Here is a 14083-nt window from a genome sequence, read left to right on the forward strand (position 1 = left end):
GTGAACTAAATTCAAGTTCTCACTTGCAGTTATATCAACAGTCCCTACAAAGTTTAGTAAGAAAATCAAGAAAAAGTATAAAAAAAGTACTAAACTTATTGTATTGGTACCAATTCAGTCCTAAATATTTTAATTGGACTAATTTAGTCCTGAATATTTTCACATTTGTACCAATTCAATCCATCTGGCCAATTTAAGCCAGAAATTACTAACGTAGATGCCAACCGTCTTACGCCGGCACTGACGTAGATATTTTTAATAATTTTTGGATTTTTTAAATTTTTTTTCCTTTTTCCTTTCTCTGTTTTTCTTTCTCCATCCCTTGGCATGTGGCCGGTGAGGGTGTCGCAGCCATCGCCCAGGCCGCGATGCCCTCACCGGCCCTCGCTTGTGGGCGGTCAAGGAAAGAGAAGGGAAAAAAGGGAAAATTTTTAAAAATTATTAAAAAAATTCAATAAAATATTAAAAAATTATTTTGAAAGGTCCACGTCAGGATTGGTCGTCCGCCAGCCATGCCACATAAGACGGTCAACCTCCACGTCGGCAATTTCCGGCCTAAATTCCTCGGTTGGATTGAATTAGTACCAATATGAAAAAGGTTTAGGACCATAAATTGATTCAATTGAAAGATTTAAAACTGAATTGATACCAATATAATAGGTTTAAGACTTTTCCTAGTACTTTTCCCAGAAATTCTTAGTGCACATTGGTCCGTGTCACTCGGTCAAAGTCAGATTTCGCAAGTCCCTCCTCCTCGGTTCAAAGCTTGAGCGCGTAAACAATGACGTGATCACTCATCAAGTCCTGAAATTTCTTCACCTTCCCTTGTTTTTTTCCTCTCCATGAAACCCACCACTAAATTCCACTGACCCCAAAGCAAGTTTGAATATCTCTATTCGATCTTTTCCGGTCGCAGCTGGCAAACTAGTCAACAAGAACTGATTTTAATCTGCCCACTAATGTTGACCCGGGAACCTGTTCGTGGAATAGGGGAAGCGGGGCTCACTTTTCAAGCACGAGAAACTGCTGGGAAAGCGAGGCCCTGCACGACAGATGCTTCTATCCGTCACTAAAAAATTCAGAATCTTGAGATGAGGGTGCAGAGAAGGCCACAAGAAGTTGGAAAAACCTCCTGAGCCGACCAATGGTCTTCTGATGAGGTGTGTCGTTCATCTTACAACTTTTTAAAGCCCTGTTGACCGAGTGGTTAAGCTCTTGATTAAGCGACGTTGAAAGATCGGGAGTCGGACTTGCCACCCTGTGTGTAGAGGATTTACCCGATTCACGTGGACGGCCCAATTTGCGTGCATCAGGATCGGTGAAAAACCGAAAGGTTCGGGTACCCGCGATGTAGAAATTTTTTTTTTTGATCTTTTTGTTTAGGTTGAATGAGAGTGACGTGGAGTTAACAGAATCCCTCAGCGGCTTTTATATATTCCATGACTTGCACTTTCCCTTGCAGAGGGACAAGAATAACGAGGAAAGAAAAGGAGGCTGCTTTTGTGGGGAGAGAGAGGGGAGAGAGAGAGAGAGAGAGAGAGCAAGAAGAGATGAAGGAACAAATCATTGGGAGTCCATTGATGATGAGGTCATATGAGAGCACTCCGGAGAGACCCTTCTCTGTGTCTGAACCGGCCAGTGTGATCCAGAGCCCCTCTTCTTCAGATGGCTTCAACTCCTTCAAGATCGGTATGCAACTGTTGTGCATCCCCTCTCTTTTACACAGACACTAGACAAAGATATGGTGGCTTTAGCTGTATTAGAATCAGCGGAAATTATGTTAGGACATAGTGAGTAGCCTGCTAATTTAATGTCAACTGCCCTTTTAATCCATGAGGTATGCTAATCTTCGCTGTTCTGGAACCGCTTGTGGTAATTACAAGGCATTTCCACAAGGCATGGGTCATGGCTTGCTTCTCTTTTGCTTAAAATTCTGCTGAATATTGAGGATGTCCTGTTGATATATGCCGTGTGAAGTTGTCTATTATCTACGAATTGTCCCATGCCAATGAAATCACTCTTTTGACCCGAACGATGAGTTCTTGGCAACCCTCAGTTGCTAAGATCTCGTGGTGAATCGGGGTTTAATGTGAACTCTCATCTGATTATGATGCTGGAAAGGAGAAGGCTTATCTTTGAATTCGATAACCTACATAATTAGCAAAATTCGGCATGCACAGATGAAGAGGAGACCTACCCGGGGCGCCAGAGAAAGTTTGGCAGGAAGAGCAGCAGCTTCGCCTTCCGAGTCCGCGACCACGGTATCATACCATGAACATATTGAGATTCACAGTACAATGAGACTCGTGCACTTTCCTTAAAGAACGAAACATCTTCCTTCCTTCATAGTGAACGCTAACATGTTGCAGTGAAACTGGGGCCGAAGCTATCGGAGACGGTGAAGGGCAAGCTGAGATTGGGGGCAAAAATTGTGCAAGGAGGAGGGAGAGAGAGCATATTCAAGCAGGTGTTTCGGATGGAGGAAGGAGAGGAGTTCCTCAAGGCCTCACAGTGCTACTTGTCAACCACTGCTGGCCCAATTGCTGGCCTCCTCTTCATCTCCACCAAGAAGATTGCCTTCTGCAGTGAGAGATCCATCACCTTCCCTTCCCCTAATGGGAAGCTAGTTAGATCACCTTACAAGGTACTCCAAAGACACAAATAAAGCAGATAGTTTCTCTTTTTCGGGGGTTGAAAAAACTGTGATGGAAAAGTGGGTTGCGCTTATGTATAGGGAAAACCTTTTCAGTCTGCAATCTGTGGGGAAGTTCTTCTAAAGTGAAAAACAAAGCTCCAAAACCTACTCTAAAGAACATAAAGTACGAAATGAATCAACGAATGACATGGACGATTGTTGTAATCTTTGCAGGTTCTGATACCGACGGAGAAGATAAAGCGAGCGAACCGGAGCGAGAACGTGAACAATCCAGCGCAGAAGTACATAGAAATACTCACAGAAGATGACTACGAGTTCTGGTTCATGGGGTTCTTGAGGTACGAGAAGGCCTTCAAGAATCTTGAGAAGGCCATGACAGTGGCTAATCGGATGTAAAGGAAGGCCAACGAGATGATCTTGGTCAACTTAGTGAAATTAGTGGACTCCTCTGTGCTAGTGTAATGTGTTTTCAGATGCAGGGCATGGGAAGAATGCTCTGCAGCAGAACATCCAATTTTGTGTTATAAGCATCAAGCACTTTCTAGATGGGTGAATATATGCGACTATTTTGTAAGTATGCAAGATATATTCAAATCGAACGGGATGCAGTTAATGTTGTTTCTGGAATTATGCAAGAATAAGCAATGCTAGGATCTACGGTTACAAAGAGAGAAATCCATTTTAACTCGATAAATTTACTCATGTACTCTAAAAACATGCGGAAGCGTAAAGTATGCAAGAGATAACTGACTGCAAAATTACTTGACATGTCTCTTTCATTAGCAGCCGAAAGGATGATAAAAATGTATCTGATCAATTTACACGTGTCACTTCCTCGAACATAATTTCGAAATTGATTTCAACACAGTGTATTTTATTTCTAATTAGAATATACTACGACTCAATAATCTAGAAATTTATTCAGCTCACGGGCTTCTTATTAGAAATTTATTTGAAATACCATTACAAAGATCAGATTTACATAAAATTATTTATTTAGCACTTATTATTCCTTCCCTTTGCGTGTTGCCTAAAATATGCCTTGCGTAATCTGCATGCACTTCGGTCACACCCGCGCCTCATGCCTTCTTGAACATGACCCTAAACGGCTCGTCGCTCAGGGCCAAACGCCGCGTCCCGCCATCCACATAAACCCCGACGTCCCTGCATATCACCCTGCAAGTGTCGCACACCGTGGGACAGAACACAAGTTTGTAGTCCTCGTCCATCTTCTCGATCTTGAACCAGTTGCTTACGGTGTCACGTCCCGGGTTCCCTAGGACCCCGCCGCTCACGATGAAGTACTGCTCCACCGTCTCGTCGTAGGTGCCAAGCCTCCACACAGTGGACTGCACGCAAATCGTTGCCGCGTCGAACCAGACATTGAGATCGGTCGAGAGGTGAACGGCGCCAGTGCTGGCATCTGAAGGGGAGAACTTGACAGGGAGGCCGTCGGAGACCTCGTTCTGTTCCTGGACAACCGCAAGCGGGCAGGTGCCGCTCCTTGAGGCGCCTAGCGTGAGGCCGCCGCCTCGGCCGCGGATGACCGGGAGGACGTAGTAGCCGACTACGGTCTGGAGCTCGTGGCCGTCGGTGTCGAGGACCGGGGATGATGCATTGGAGGGTTTGGGGGAGAAGGAAAGGAGGAGGAAGAGGAGGAGAGAGAGTGGGGTGAGAAGTGGAGTTTTCATGTCCATGGTGTGGTGACGAGATTGATTTGTGTGGAGAAACGTTGGTGAGTCGATATATATATAGATGTGTAGGCGTGGACTGTAGATATATGGGGATAGGATATGGAAGTATAGATGGTGCGAGGTGGGTGACGATGCATTGATGTGGTTTGACTTTCACACATGCATGGAATTCAGAACTCGCTAGGAATGAAGTTAACGACATTGAAAACTGGTAACTAATAACCCCTTGACAAGGATGATCACGTTGGGGACCGAGGGCCCGTTTGGTTCAGCATTTGGAATGGGCTTTTAGCCTCGAAAGGCCAAAATGCTGAACCGTTTGGATCAGCATTTGCCAAATGCTAGCAATTGGAATGCTGAAAGCCCAAAAAGCTAGTCCGGACGAGCTTTCGGCTTTCAGCGTTTGGCAAATGCTGAACCCAAATTTTTTATTCCCAAACTACCCTTAGTTATTTTGGCTTATTCCGGTTTTGCCCCTCGTGTATATTGTTCATCTTCTTCTTCGTGAGGTGGCCGGCGAGGTGGCCGGCGCCGGACGCACGGACGGATCGGCAAGAGGCGGCGGCCGTCGCCGAGGCCGGGCGACCCTCGCGAAGGGTCACGGGACCAGGCGGCGGCCACTTGGTCGTCCGCGACCTCGGGGCGGCCGTCAGGTCCCGCGTCCGGCGGCCGCCGGTCCCGCGACCCCGTCGAGGGTCACCGGCCTCGGGCGACGCCCGGCCCATGCCAACGGTCGCCCGACCTCAGGTGACAGTTGCCAGCGCCAGATATGGCTCGCCGGTGGCCAGCCGGCGCCGGCTCCGGCGAAGGGTAAGTTAGGGTTTTTATTTCCAAAATCCATTTGCAAAAATAATTCACCAAACACTATATTTTGGCCAAAGTAGCTTTACAAAATATTTTTACCAAACACCATTTGCATTTCCCCAATGGACTTTCACCCAAAGGTATTTACATTCCCCCAAGTAGCATTTTCAAAATTGAACCAAATGGACCCTTAAGTAATATGGGTTTTCATCCAAAGGTATTTATATTCCCCCAAGTAGCATTTTCAAAGTTGAACCAAACGGACCCTTGAGTAATAAGAGGACGATTTTGGCTATGGATTGAAAGTCGGGGTTGATCTGTTCTTGAAGGTCGGACTAATCAACGGAGGGAAGGACAAGTCCGAGATGATTTGCAAAAAGATCAACGTCCCTTATCCATCTAGAAGGAGATCTGTCCTTGGCCGTATACGATGCCATCTATAAGGATATCTGTCCTTGGCCGTTTACGATGGACCTTTCCCGATTTGGACGTGTTCCGGTCAAACAGATGACAAATCCTCCAAACTCAACCTCACGTGGGTCCTTGCCATACTGAGCCGGATGAGAACACGGTACACCGCCCGGTTTATTACATCATGCACTCCAGATTCCGCAGGCTTTTAAGTAAGGACAGGTGGGGCAAGAGCTTATGGACATAGACATGAGTACGCGAAATAAGCATCGTAAGAGACAAATGCCGTGAAAAATGCATGCTTGAAGCTGGACAATTTCGCGTCTCATGATCCAATCTTGAGCCGTCTTTCGGCTGGCATGTTGGGACGCGTATTCGAGTTGAAAACAGACCGAATGGACTCGTTCTTGTATCTGATCAATGTCACACGAAGAAGTTTTATCGCCCGTAGGCTTTATGTGAATAATGATCTGGATCACAGATTCACGACCCCCAATCAGACTAGAAAGTCAAGATTAAAAACACCATCTTCTGGGTAGTGCTTAAAATTTTGAACCCCATTAAGGATTCTGGTGGTACCCAGTAAATGTGAATGGTAGCTGATAGTGGTCACTTGTCTTCCACTTACTCAAACCTGATCGAACATAAAATTTGGTGTAAAAAACTATTTATACTAGAATGCATGATGAGGAAATGTGTACATGATTGGAGTGTGGTAATGAAAAAACATATAGATGCAATGAAGAAGAATCGAGAATGTAAATGGACCGAGTACATGTAACTAGGGAATCTGTTGCATCTGTTAAAAAGTACAACCTCGACTATATATTCGAGACGCAAGCAATGTCAACTGAACCATTTCATGGCACCTTCTCCTCCTAGTCTAATTTGCAACAAATGAAATACCTGCTGTAAGTTGCGGTAGCTTCCCAACACTGTCAACTGTTGATGAGCCTCGACGCAATTGACTCCAGGCTTGTCCCTTCCCTTATGCTGCAGGTGACCGAAAAGGAAGATGAGTTTCATGATGTGGCCACAGCATCACAGCAAGAGAAATGACATGAAGTACGATGTAAGTGTAGATTCGCGAGAATACAGTAACAGCAACAAAAAGGTTAAAAAGGTCTCTGTGACGATGCATGTGCAAACGATGATGATGTTTTAATAATTATAGTTATAATAATGATAGATAAATCTCAGCAATAACCTCAAGCAGTCATGGAGAAGAACTCTTAATTCTGATATGAATTGCTTGATTAAGCTCAAGGAAATCTGAACAGAGCTTTATGAAAAGGAAATACTTCATAGAAAGTCTGAAAGTATGAGCTAAATTCAGAGATAAAAATCTATCAGAAAATACTGTCCTAGCTTCATTTTCAACACTAAAGAGATTCCACAAACAATCCCATGCTATTCCGAACCTTAAAAAAGGCTTTCTCTATATCTAGTCTCACAACTCCATAAAAAAAGAATACAAGTCAGGTTGGGTCATCCACGTAAACAACTTGATAACTTTGAAATTCCACTTTCTCGTGTTTCTTCCGCCAAATCTAAACCCAAAACTGTGTATATTCGGAACGAGCAAATTATAATTTTGTGCTGTAATTACAAGAAAGCATTAGGGTTTTACCTATACAAAATATCTCCGCTATGTGTTGATCTTCGGCAGAACCAATCAGGAAACAATTTCCCAAGAAGCTCAACCTGCTCTTCAACCTCCTCTGCAGATAGGATATTATAATCATCACAATTGAAGTTTGATATAAAATAATTAAAGTTTGATATAAAGTAATTACAGAGCTATAGAGAGCATTTACATACTTCTCTCAAGAACTTCAAAGTTATTCATTATTATCTTGTGTACAAGCTCTTCTCTAGTGATTGAAGAGCAGCCAACTGACTGGAAAACATAATTTACAGTGGCAGCAATTCGATTCAAGCAAGAAAGGTCCTGGCACATTCTTAAACTTCTTTTGGTCGAAGTTTCGGCCTTGGAAAGATGACCTCTCTCATTCTCCTGTGACTGTAAATGTCAAGGCAATAATAGGTCAAGGCAAAGTGTGGTACAAGCATGAATTGTCTCCAAGAGAAGTGTGCAAAAATGCAAAACGAGCACATAATTATCGCCAATCAAACAATGGAAGGTCTACAAAAGCACCATAGATCTTGTTCAAGTAATAAACTCCTAATGCAATTCTCTGTTAAAATAATAACTACCATTTAATTTCACGTTTAAGTTCTTTTGATACACATTTATTTATTTATTTATGCTCATAATGCTCCGCGAAGATTCAACTAATAAAAGGAAGATAACTTCTTTTCAATCCTGCATTTTAGCGAACAATTCTCACGAAACTTCATCATCATTGACCAGCTTTTTATCTTATTATAAACCAGCGCTTTGAGGGGCATCATGTCAGCTTGTCCTAAATTTTCAACTTCTATTTGGGGAAAAGGGGAAAAGGGAAAGGCTGATCCAGTTGTATCAATGTCAAATGTAGTCCACGTCATGAATGCAAATATACAGACAGGAGACAAATCTGCAGCCTTGCCAGATATTAGACTTGGCCCCGATGCTGTGTCTACAAAGAACTGAAAAGAAGCAAACCATGAAAGTGTTACACACCTGATGCAATACCGCTGCAAAACCTGAGAGATTCTTTTCTTCCACAAGTTTCGGAGAGCATGGGCTGTAATCATGGACATGCTTGCACGTCTCTGATCTATCCATGGAACTTCTATCACCTTTTGTAGAAGAGAAGTCCAGAGACCTTTTTGCAGGCTTCTGACATGACTGACATTGTTTGCTACTCATTGATTTAATATTGTCACAACCAGATATTGATCTCTTTGGTGTCATCTGTGCGGGTGTGTCAATCCTTAAAGTTCCAGAAGATGAGGAAAATCTGACTGCAGGACTTTCCTTGGTGATAGGGTCAACGGATGAGTGTGGATAAGGCGATTCAACATTAGGAACAATGAAGGTGGACGTACAACAACTGGAAGAAGCTTCTTCCTCTAGCTCCATACTGATATTGTGGTTAATCTCACCGATAGGTTCAGGGCATACGCCACTTAAGTGTCCCTCTTGTCTGCCTTGCAATTCCCGATTGGTAGGATTGGTGCATGAGGAAGAAGAAAGGGTAACTGGTGATGCTAAAAGTTGAGTTTTCTCCGATACAACAACCTTCTGAGAAAAGTGTCTGCTAAAAGACTCGGGTAAACCAGATGCCTCCGGCAATATTACACCATCAGCAACTGTTGACTGACGTTGGAACGCAGAATCTCCAAGAGTATCTTGGACGGCAATGATCTGATTGCCTTGGTTAAAAGGCCCAGGTAACATGGCCTCTGGAACAACCGAAGCCTGGAGGAGGATACAACACAATAGCTGATGAATGACCAAATGTTCAAATCTCCAATTTTTTTAACTAGAAGCTAAATGAGCACATAAAGAAAGTCAATGCCAGACAAATCTATACTGCACACTCAACCTGACATACTGATGCAGGAGCATAATCCTATTTTATGAGAAAAGACTAATGAAGTTGTAGTTCTATTTCAGAGCAACAATGACTCAAATAAGGAGCTAATGGAAGTATTTTGTTTATTCTACCAACTTATCAGATCAAGTCAACCCATTTTCCTTAGTAGAGTCGGAAGAATATATAATCAGGTTAACCAATTGATTTACATTGTGGGCTAAAGCTCTCTTACTCTCTCAAAATGTCAAACCCATAACTGCAGCATAGTTTGTGCAAGGACTTCAGTTCAGACGATATGGAACTTTACTTCTCATTTCCAACCATTCGATAGAGCAAAACCACTATCAAATTGTTAAAAGCTTGCTTCATTCCATTTGTCAAGGGTTTTTCTTATTCAAATGCCTTTCACGATGATCTTAAGCAAAAATTACTAGAAAAGGACAGTAGTACCTCCGGATGGTCAGTGAAATAATCAACAAGCCTCAACTTGAAAAGTTCCCGCAGTGCCACGAAGCCAGATTGTTCACGGCAAATCTCAATGGCATCAAGTTGCACTGTGATTTTCATATCTGGCCTCATGCATGAAGTTTTCTTATCGTATATAAGGAGCTTCTCTAGCTGTATGACTTCGGGAAGTAAGTATTTAATCTGTGCAAGATGGCTGTATAGAAATTTTCTGAGAGAGAGAGAGAGAGAGGACATTGTCAGCAACTAAAGAAAATATTCACCGAGAGAATCCCAAGTAATAGTTGCTACGAAAATCTCACATGTTCATCAAATTCCCCCTCTTTTTGACCGGAAAGAAAAAGAACCGTATAAGGGACTATACTACATACTACAGTAAAATCATCAACAACAAGCAGACAAGATAACACGCTCAGCACATTCAGAACTTCAATCACAACAGCCTCGACCGCACGAGAACCTCTTTCCAACATGACGATACGCGTGAAGGCGATATATTGCTAGAGCGAGGAAACCGCAGGGAGGTTCCCAGCGATTACCTTTTCGCAAGAACTTCCACCTGAGCGCTGACATTCCAAAACGTGGGAGACTTCTTACACAGACGAAGCAACCTCAGCGAGCAGGTCATGCGATCAAAGAGCTCCACAATCGTCTCGTACCTAAAGCTACGAGAAACGTCATCATCATCATCATCCTCAACACAAACACGCGCGCGCGCGCGCGCACGCATCCTCGACAGAACAAGCAAAAAGCATCGTCCAGGTCCTTACTCATCTACGACTTCAGTCCGGCTCCGCGGAGGCTCGCCGACCTTCCGAGGTGTCCGCGACGCCAACGCGGATTCCTCCGAGCTCGTCGCCATTCCGCTCACCTCGCATTTCTCCTGATCCATCGTCGAACGGCGATCGCAACAGAAACCGGAGCCAATCGGAAGCAAAAACGATCGCGAATCGCGGGATGCGTGGAAGATCGAAGCGAAGAGGACCTGCGCGATTGCGAGAGAGAGAGAGAGATGGAGAAACCCTAGGGTTCTGTCTGTCTGATCCGAGCGAAGAAAGAGAGAGAGAGACTGAAGTCGGGGAAGTGCAAGAGAGGGAAAAATAACGAAGGTCCTTCAAAACCGATGTGATCGGACGAAACTGCCCTCGCCCCGACGATCGTGGAGACTCTGTTAAGGCTGTCGTGCTACGCGCGCTCTCGTTTCTACTTCCGCCAGGTACATTTCTCGACCGTTGCGACGCGCCTTTTGCTAATGGACAGCAACGGATTTGGGCCGACCAGGCCCGATAAGTTTTATCCGGTGTGCGTGCGGCATTGCTGGAGCCGCCAGGATTTTGAGTTTTACCCGGCCGGCGGGGTCGCCGGGGCCGCGATTGATGATGGCCGGGAACCCTCGCCCAAATCTGCCCTCGTGAGGGTTGCGACCAAGGGGAGGGCTTGCAAAGCCCTCGTTGGACTTGCCTTAGTTCACCAACCATCACTGAGGCCTCGATGAGCAGTAGATCTGTCAAACGGGTGGGGCAGGTCAGGTTTGGATCGGATCGAATAACCCTGTTTTGACCGATTTCCATGTAATGCAAATTTTATGACCCATACCCGACCCGACTTATATTGTTAAAATACTTACATATTTAACTCAATCCAGGAAAACTCGAATCCAAACTGAGATAAAAATGCAAAGCGAGTGAGCGTGAGATTGAATGATGGTGAGAGAGATAAATTGAGTTTAAATAAATTGTAAATCCATTTATGACCTATTTACGACCTATTTAACATTCATATTATATTTATACCCATTTATAATCCATTTAGTAAATATAACTAACTCATTTATGACCCATTTATTAATATATGGGTTAAAAAATGAGTTTATGACCCATTTTGACAGGTCTAACGAGCAGTGAAGAAGATGAATAGTAGAACAAGGGAAAAAAGAAGGAGAAAGAAATGGAACGGCAAAAAAATGGAAATTTTAAGTTTTTTTAAATGTAAAACAACGTTGTTTCATTTAAGATAAGACGCCTTATCTGCCGGCAGTGTTACATAGGATAACAAGCGCTGACTATACTGCTATGTTAGCTCCGATCTAAATTGGCCGAATGGATTACATCGGAAAATCGTCAAAAGGTTTAGGATTGCATTGGCCAGATTGTAAAATTTATGATTGAATTTGCAGTCATTCTTTTGGGCAATTTTCCCTAATTATATGAAAAAAATGTATATAAATTTAAAATTTGCAAAAGAAAGAAACATCAAAATATGTACATCCACAAAAGTGCCACGAGTTTCACTCGTTCAATTTCTCATTTGCTTCTCCACTCTCCTTTCTTTTTTTCTTTTTTTTGTCCGTCCTACTCTAACTCTCAACTCACTCTCAGACTTTTACCATACTTTTTGCAGGACGTGGGAGTCGAAATCCACATCTGAAATTACATGTCCCCACCCCTAGCCCCCCTTGAGAAGATAGGGATTCGAACTCCCCACCTCCCCCTTTCTAAGTAAATAGGGTGGCCACTAGGGCAAACCCTAGTGATTCTGCCTTCCTCTTTATTTACACACAGTTTGCATGGTTTACATGGTTTTCAAAGCGATAATGAATAAACAAAGTTTTACTTTCTTTAGTGATTTCAACATTTGAAAATATTAATAGCTTAGGTTCATCGCATTAGTTAGGTGAGTGCTTCTATTTCCCTCTGAAAAACCATTGATTTCTATGTAAGATATATTACATCTAAGGACAAAAACATAATTTAAAAATCACAAATAAGAGAAACCTGTGTATTTATTTATATTACTATCACTAATATTGTGACTTCGCTCTCTCTTTCTATCTCTCGTTTCTCTGTTATTCTCCATATATCCGGATTAAAATTTTAATTGGTCTAAAAAACATATCTAAAAATTTATGAATCGGACAAAGATATCGCGATTTAGTCATTCGCGTTTGCAAATATGTATCATTTGCCCCACTAGCTCAACTGGAAAATCGCTTGCTACTAAGTGGCTTCTCTTTGGTAATTTGAGATTCAGATCTTACGAGTTTGAGAATCGATCTACTCTCAGCCACACACATTGAGGGTCCATTTGGCAAAACACTAGGAAAACACATTGGGCCCATCAAGGCATTCGACAAAATGGATTCAAATCGAACGCGATGCAGTTAATGTTGTTTCTGGAATTATGCAAGAATAAGCATGCTAGGATCTACGGTTACAAAGAGAGAAATCCATTTTAACTCGATAAATTTACTCATGTATTCTAAAAACATGCGGAAGCGTAAAGTATGCACGAGATAACTGACTGGAAATTACTTGACGTGTCTCTTTCATTAGCAGTCGAAAGGATGATAAAAATGCATCTGATCAATTTACACGTGTCACTCCCTCGAACATAATTTCGAAATTGATTTCAATACAGTGTATTTTATTTCTAATTAGAATATACTACGACTCAATAATCTAGAAATTTATTCAGCTCACGGGCTTCTTATTAGAAATTTATTTGAAATACCATTACAAAGATAAGATTTACATAAAATTATTTATTTAGCACTTATTATTCCTTCCCTTTGCGTGTTGTCTAAAATATGCCTTGCGTAATCTGCATGCACTTCGGTCACACCTGCGCCTCATGCCTTCTTGAACATGACCCTAAACGGCTCGTCGCTCAGGGCCAAACGCCGTGTCCCACCGTCCACATAAACCCCGACGTCCCTGCATATCACCCTGCAAGTGTCGCACACCGTGGGACAGAACACAAGTTTGTAATCCTCGTCCATCTTCTCAATCTTGAACCAGTTGCTTACGGTGTCGCGTCCCGGGTTCCCCAGAACCCCGCCGCTCACGATGAAGTACTGCTCCACTGTCTCGTCGTAGGTGCCGAGCCTCCACACAGTGGACTGCACGCAAATAGTCGCCGCATCAAACCAAACATTGAGATCAGTCGAGAGGTGAACGGCGCTAGTGCTGGCATCTGCAGGGGAGAACTTGACGGGGAGGCCATTGGAGACCTCGTTCTGTTCCTGGACAACCGCAAGTGGGCAGGTGCCGCTCCTTGAGGCGCCTAGCGTGAGGCCGCCGCCTCGGCCGCGGATGACCGGGAAGACGTAGTAGCCAACTCCGGTCTGGAGCTCGTGGCCATCAGTGTCGAGGACCAGGGATGATGCATTGGAGGGTTTGGGGGAGAAGGAGAGGAGGAAGAAGAGGAGGAGAGAGAGTGGGGTGAGAAGTGGAGTTTTCATGTCCATGGTGTGGTGACGAGATTGATTTGTGTGGAGAAACGTTGGTGAGTCGATATATATATATATATATATATATATATATATATATATATATATATATATATATATATATATATATATATATATATATATATATATATAGATGTGTAGGCGTGAACTGTAGATATATGGGGATAGGGTATGAAAGCACGGATGGTGCGAGGTGGGTGACGATGCATTCATGTGGTTTGACTTTCACACATGCATGGAATTCAGAACTCGCTAGGAATGAAGTTTACGACATCGAAAACTGGTAACTAATAACCCCTTGACAAGGATGATAACGTTG

The 14083-nt window shown here is 43.3% G+C and overlaps 5 protein-coding genes across 9 annotated transcripts in view; 1 reads left to right on the forward strand and 4 right to left on the reverse strand.

The window, feature by feature from the left end:
- The window catches only part of LOC115690207 (kinase-interacting family protein-like), a 60603-nt gene extending 50856 nt beyond the window's left edge, over window positions 1-9747 (reverse strand). Inside the window, exon 1 of the mRNA XM_056314956.1 lies at window positions 9730-9747. The gene's annotated coding sequence lies outside the window, so the exon portion shown is untranslated. The remainder of the gene's footprint in view (window positions 1-9729) is intronic.
- LOC115690211 (GEM-like protein 4) lies at window positions 913-3283 on the forward strand. 4 transcript variants are annotated; one of them, XM_056314962.1, is made up of 6 exons: window positions 940-1160; window positions 1225-1333; window positions 1463-1689; window positions 2181-2261; window positions 2370-2644; window positions 2870-3283. In XM_056314962.1, exons 3-6 carry the CDS (start codon window positions 1551-1553, stop codon window positions 3050-3052), a joined length of 678 nt encoding a protein of 225 aa, XP_056170937.1. In that variant the 5' UTR covers window positions 940-1160; window positions 1225-1333; window positions 1463-1550; the 3' UTR covers window positions 3053-3283. The 4 variants fall into 4 exon arrangements, with proteins under 4 accessions (XP_056170936.1, XP_056170937.1, XP_030472343.1 ...); XM_030616483.2 differs by having other exon boundaries at window positions 940-1333; XM_030616482.2 differs by lacking the exon at window positions 1225-1333 and having other exon boundaries at window positions 1141-1160.
- Window positions 3567-4404, reverse strand: LOC115666493 (kunitz trypsin inhibitor 5-like). The gene has a single exon (XM_030588207.2). It carries the CDS (start codon window positions 4351-4353, stop codon window positions 3736-3738), a length of 618 nt encoding a protein of 205 aa, XP_030444067.2. The 5' UTR covers window positions 4354-4404; the 3' UTR covers window positions 3567-3735.
- LOC130139022 (CDT1-like protein a, chloroplastic) lies at window positions 6216-10601 on the reverse strand. Of its 2 annotated transcripts, none has more exons than XM_056314953.1 (7): window positions 10286-10601; window positions 10055-10174; window positions 9501-9726; window positions 8192-8932; window positions 7387-7588; window positions 7196-7286; window positions 6216-6558 (listed from the first exon to the last, which is right to left on the reverse strand). In XM_056314953.1, exons 1-7 carry the CDS (start codon window positions 10405-10407, stop codon window positions 6504-6506), a joined length of 1557 nt encoding a protein of 518 aa, XP_056170928.1. In that variant the 5' UTR covers window positions 10408-10601; the 3' UTR covers window positions 6216-6503. The 2 variants fall into 2 exon arrangements, with proteins under 2 accessions (XP_056170928.1, XP_056170927.1); XM_056314952.1 differs by having other exon boundaries at window positions 10055-10180.
- Window positions 10602-12754: 2153 nt separating this feature from the next.
- Window positions 12755-13812, reverse strand: LOC130139023 (kunitz trypsin inhibitor 5-like). Its single transcript, XM_056314963.1, has one exon. The coding sequence runs from the start codon at window positions 13759-13761 to the stop codon at window positions 13144-13146; it is 618 nt and encodes a 205-aa protein (XP_056170938.1). The 5' UTR covers window positions 13762-13812; the 3' UTR covers window positions 12755-13143.
- Window positions 13813-14083: the final 271 nt, after the last annotated feature.

Source organism: Syzygium oleosum, unplaced genomic scaffold, assembly GCF_021117445.2.
Source record: "Syzygium oleosum isolate NSW1041296 unplaced genomic scaffold, Sole_v2.1 Sole_v2.09, whole genome shotgun sequence".
NCBI classification, from domain to species: Eukaryota; Viridiplantae; Streptophyta; class Magnoliopsida; order Myrtales; family Myrtaceae; genus Syzygium; species Syzygium oleosum.

What these genes read in the sequence shown, in the direction of transcription:
- LOC115690211 (XM_030616482.2), top strand. An exon ending in CTTCCGAGTCCGCGACCACG is followed by an intron (nt 2,262 to 2,369) that starts GTATCATACCAT and finishes AACATGTTGCAG; the next exon opens with TGAAACTGGGGCCGAAGCTA. An exon ending in TAGTTAGATCACCTTACAAG is followed by an intron (nt 2,645 to 2,869) that starts GTACTCCAAAGA and finishes TAATCTTTGCAG; the next exon opens with GTTCTGATACCGACGGAGAA.
- LOC115666493 (XM_030588207.2), bottom strand. Translation starts at nt 4,353, where the DNA reads ATGGACATGAAAACTCCACTTCTCACCCCACTCTCTCTCCTCCTCTTC.
- LOC130139022 (XM_056314952.1), bottom strand. Translation starts at nt 10,407, where the DNA reads ATGGATCAGGAGAAATGCGAGGTGAGCGGAATGGCGACGAGCTCGGAG. An exon ending in CGGACTGAAGTCGTAGATGA is followed by an intron (nt 10,181 to 10,285) that starts GTAAGGACCTGG and finishes CGTTTCTCGTAG; the next exon opens with CTTTAGGTACGAGACGATTG. An exon ending in AGCGGAGATATTTTGTATAG is followed by an intron (nt 6,559 to 7,195) that starts GTAAAACCCTAA and finishes GGTCACCTGCAG; the next exon opens with CATAAGGGAAGGGACAAGCC.
- LOC130139023 (XM_056314963.1), bottom strand. Translation starts at nt 13,761, where the DNA reads ATGGACATGAAAACTCCACTTCTCACCCCACTCTCTCTCCTCCTCTTC.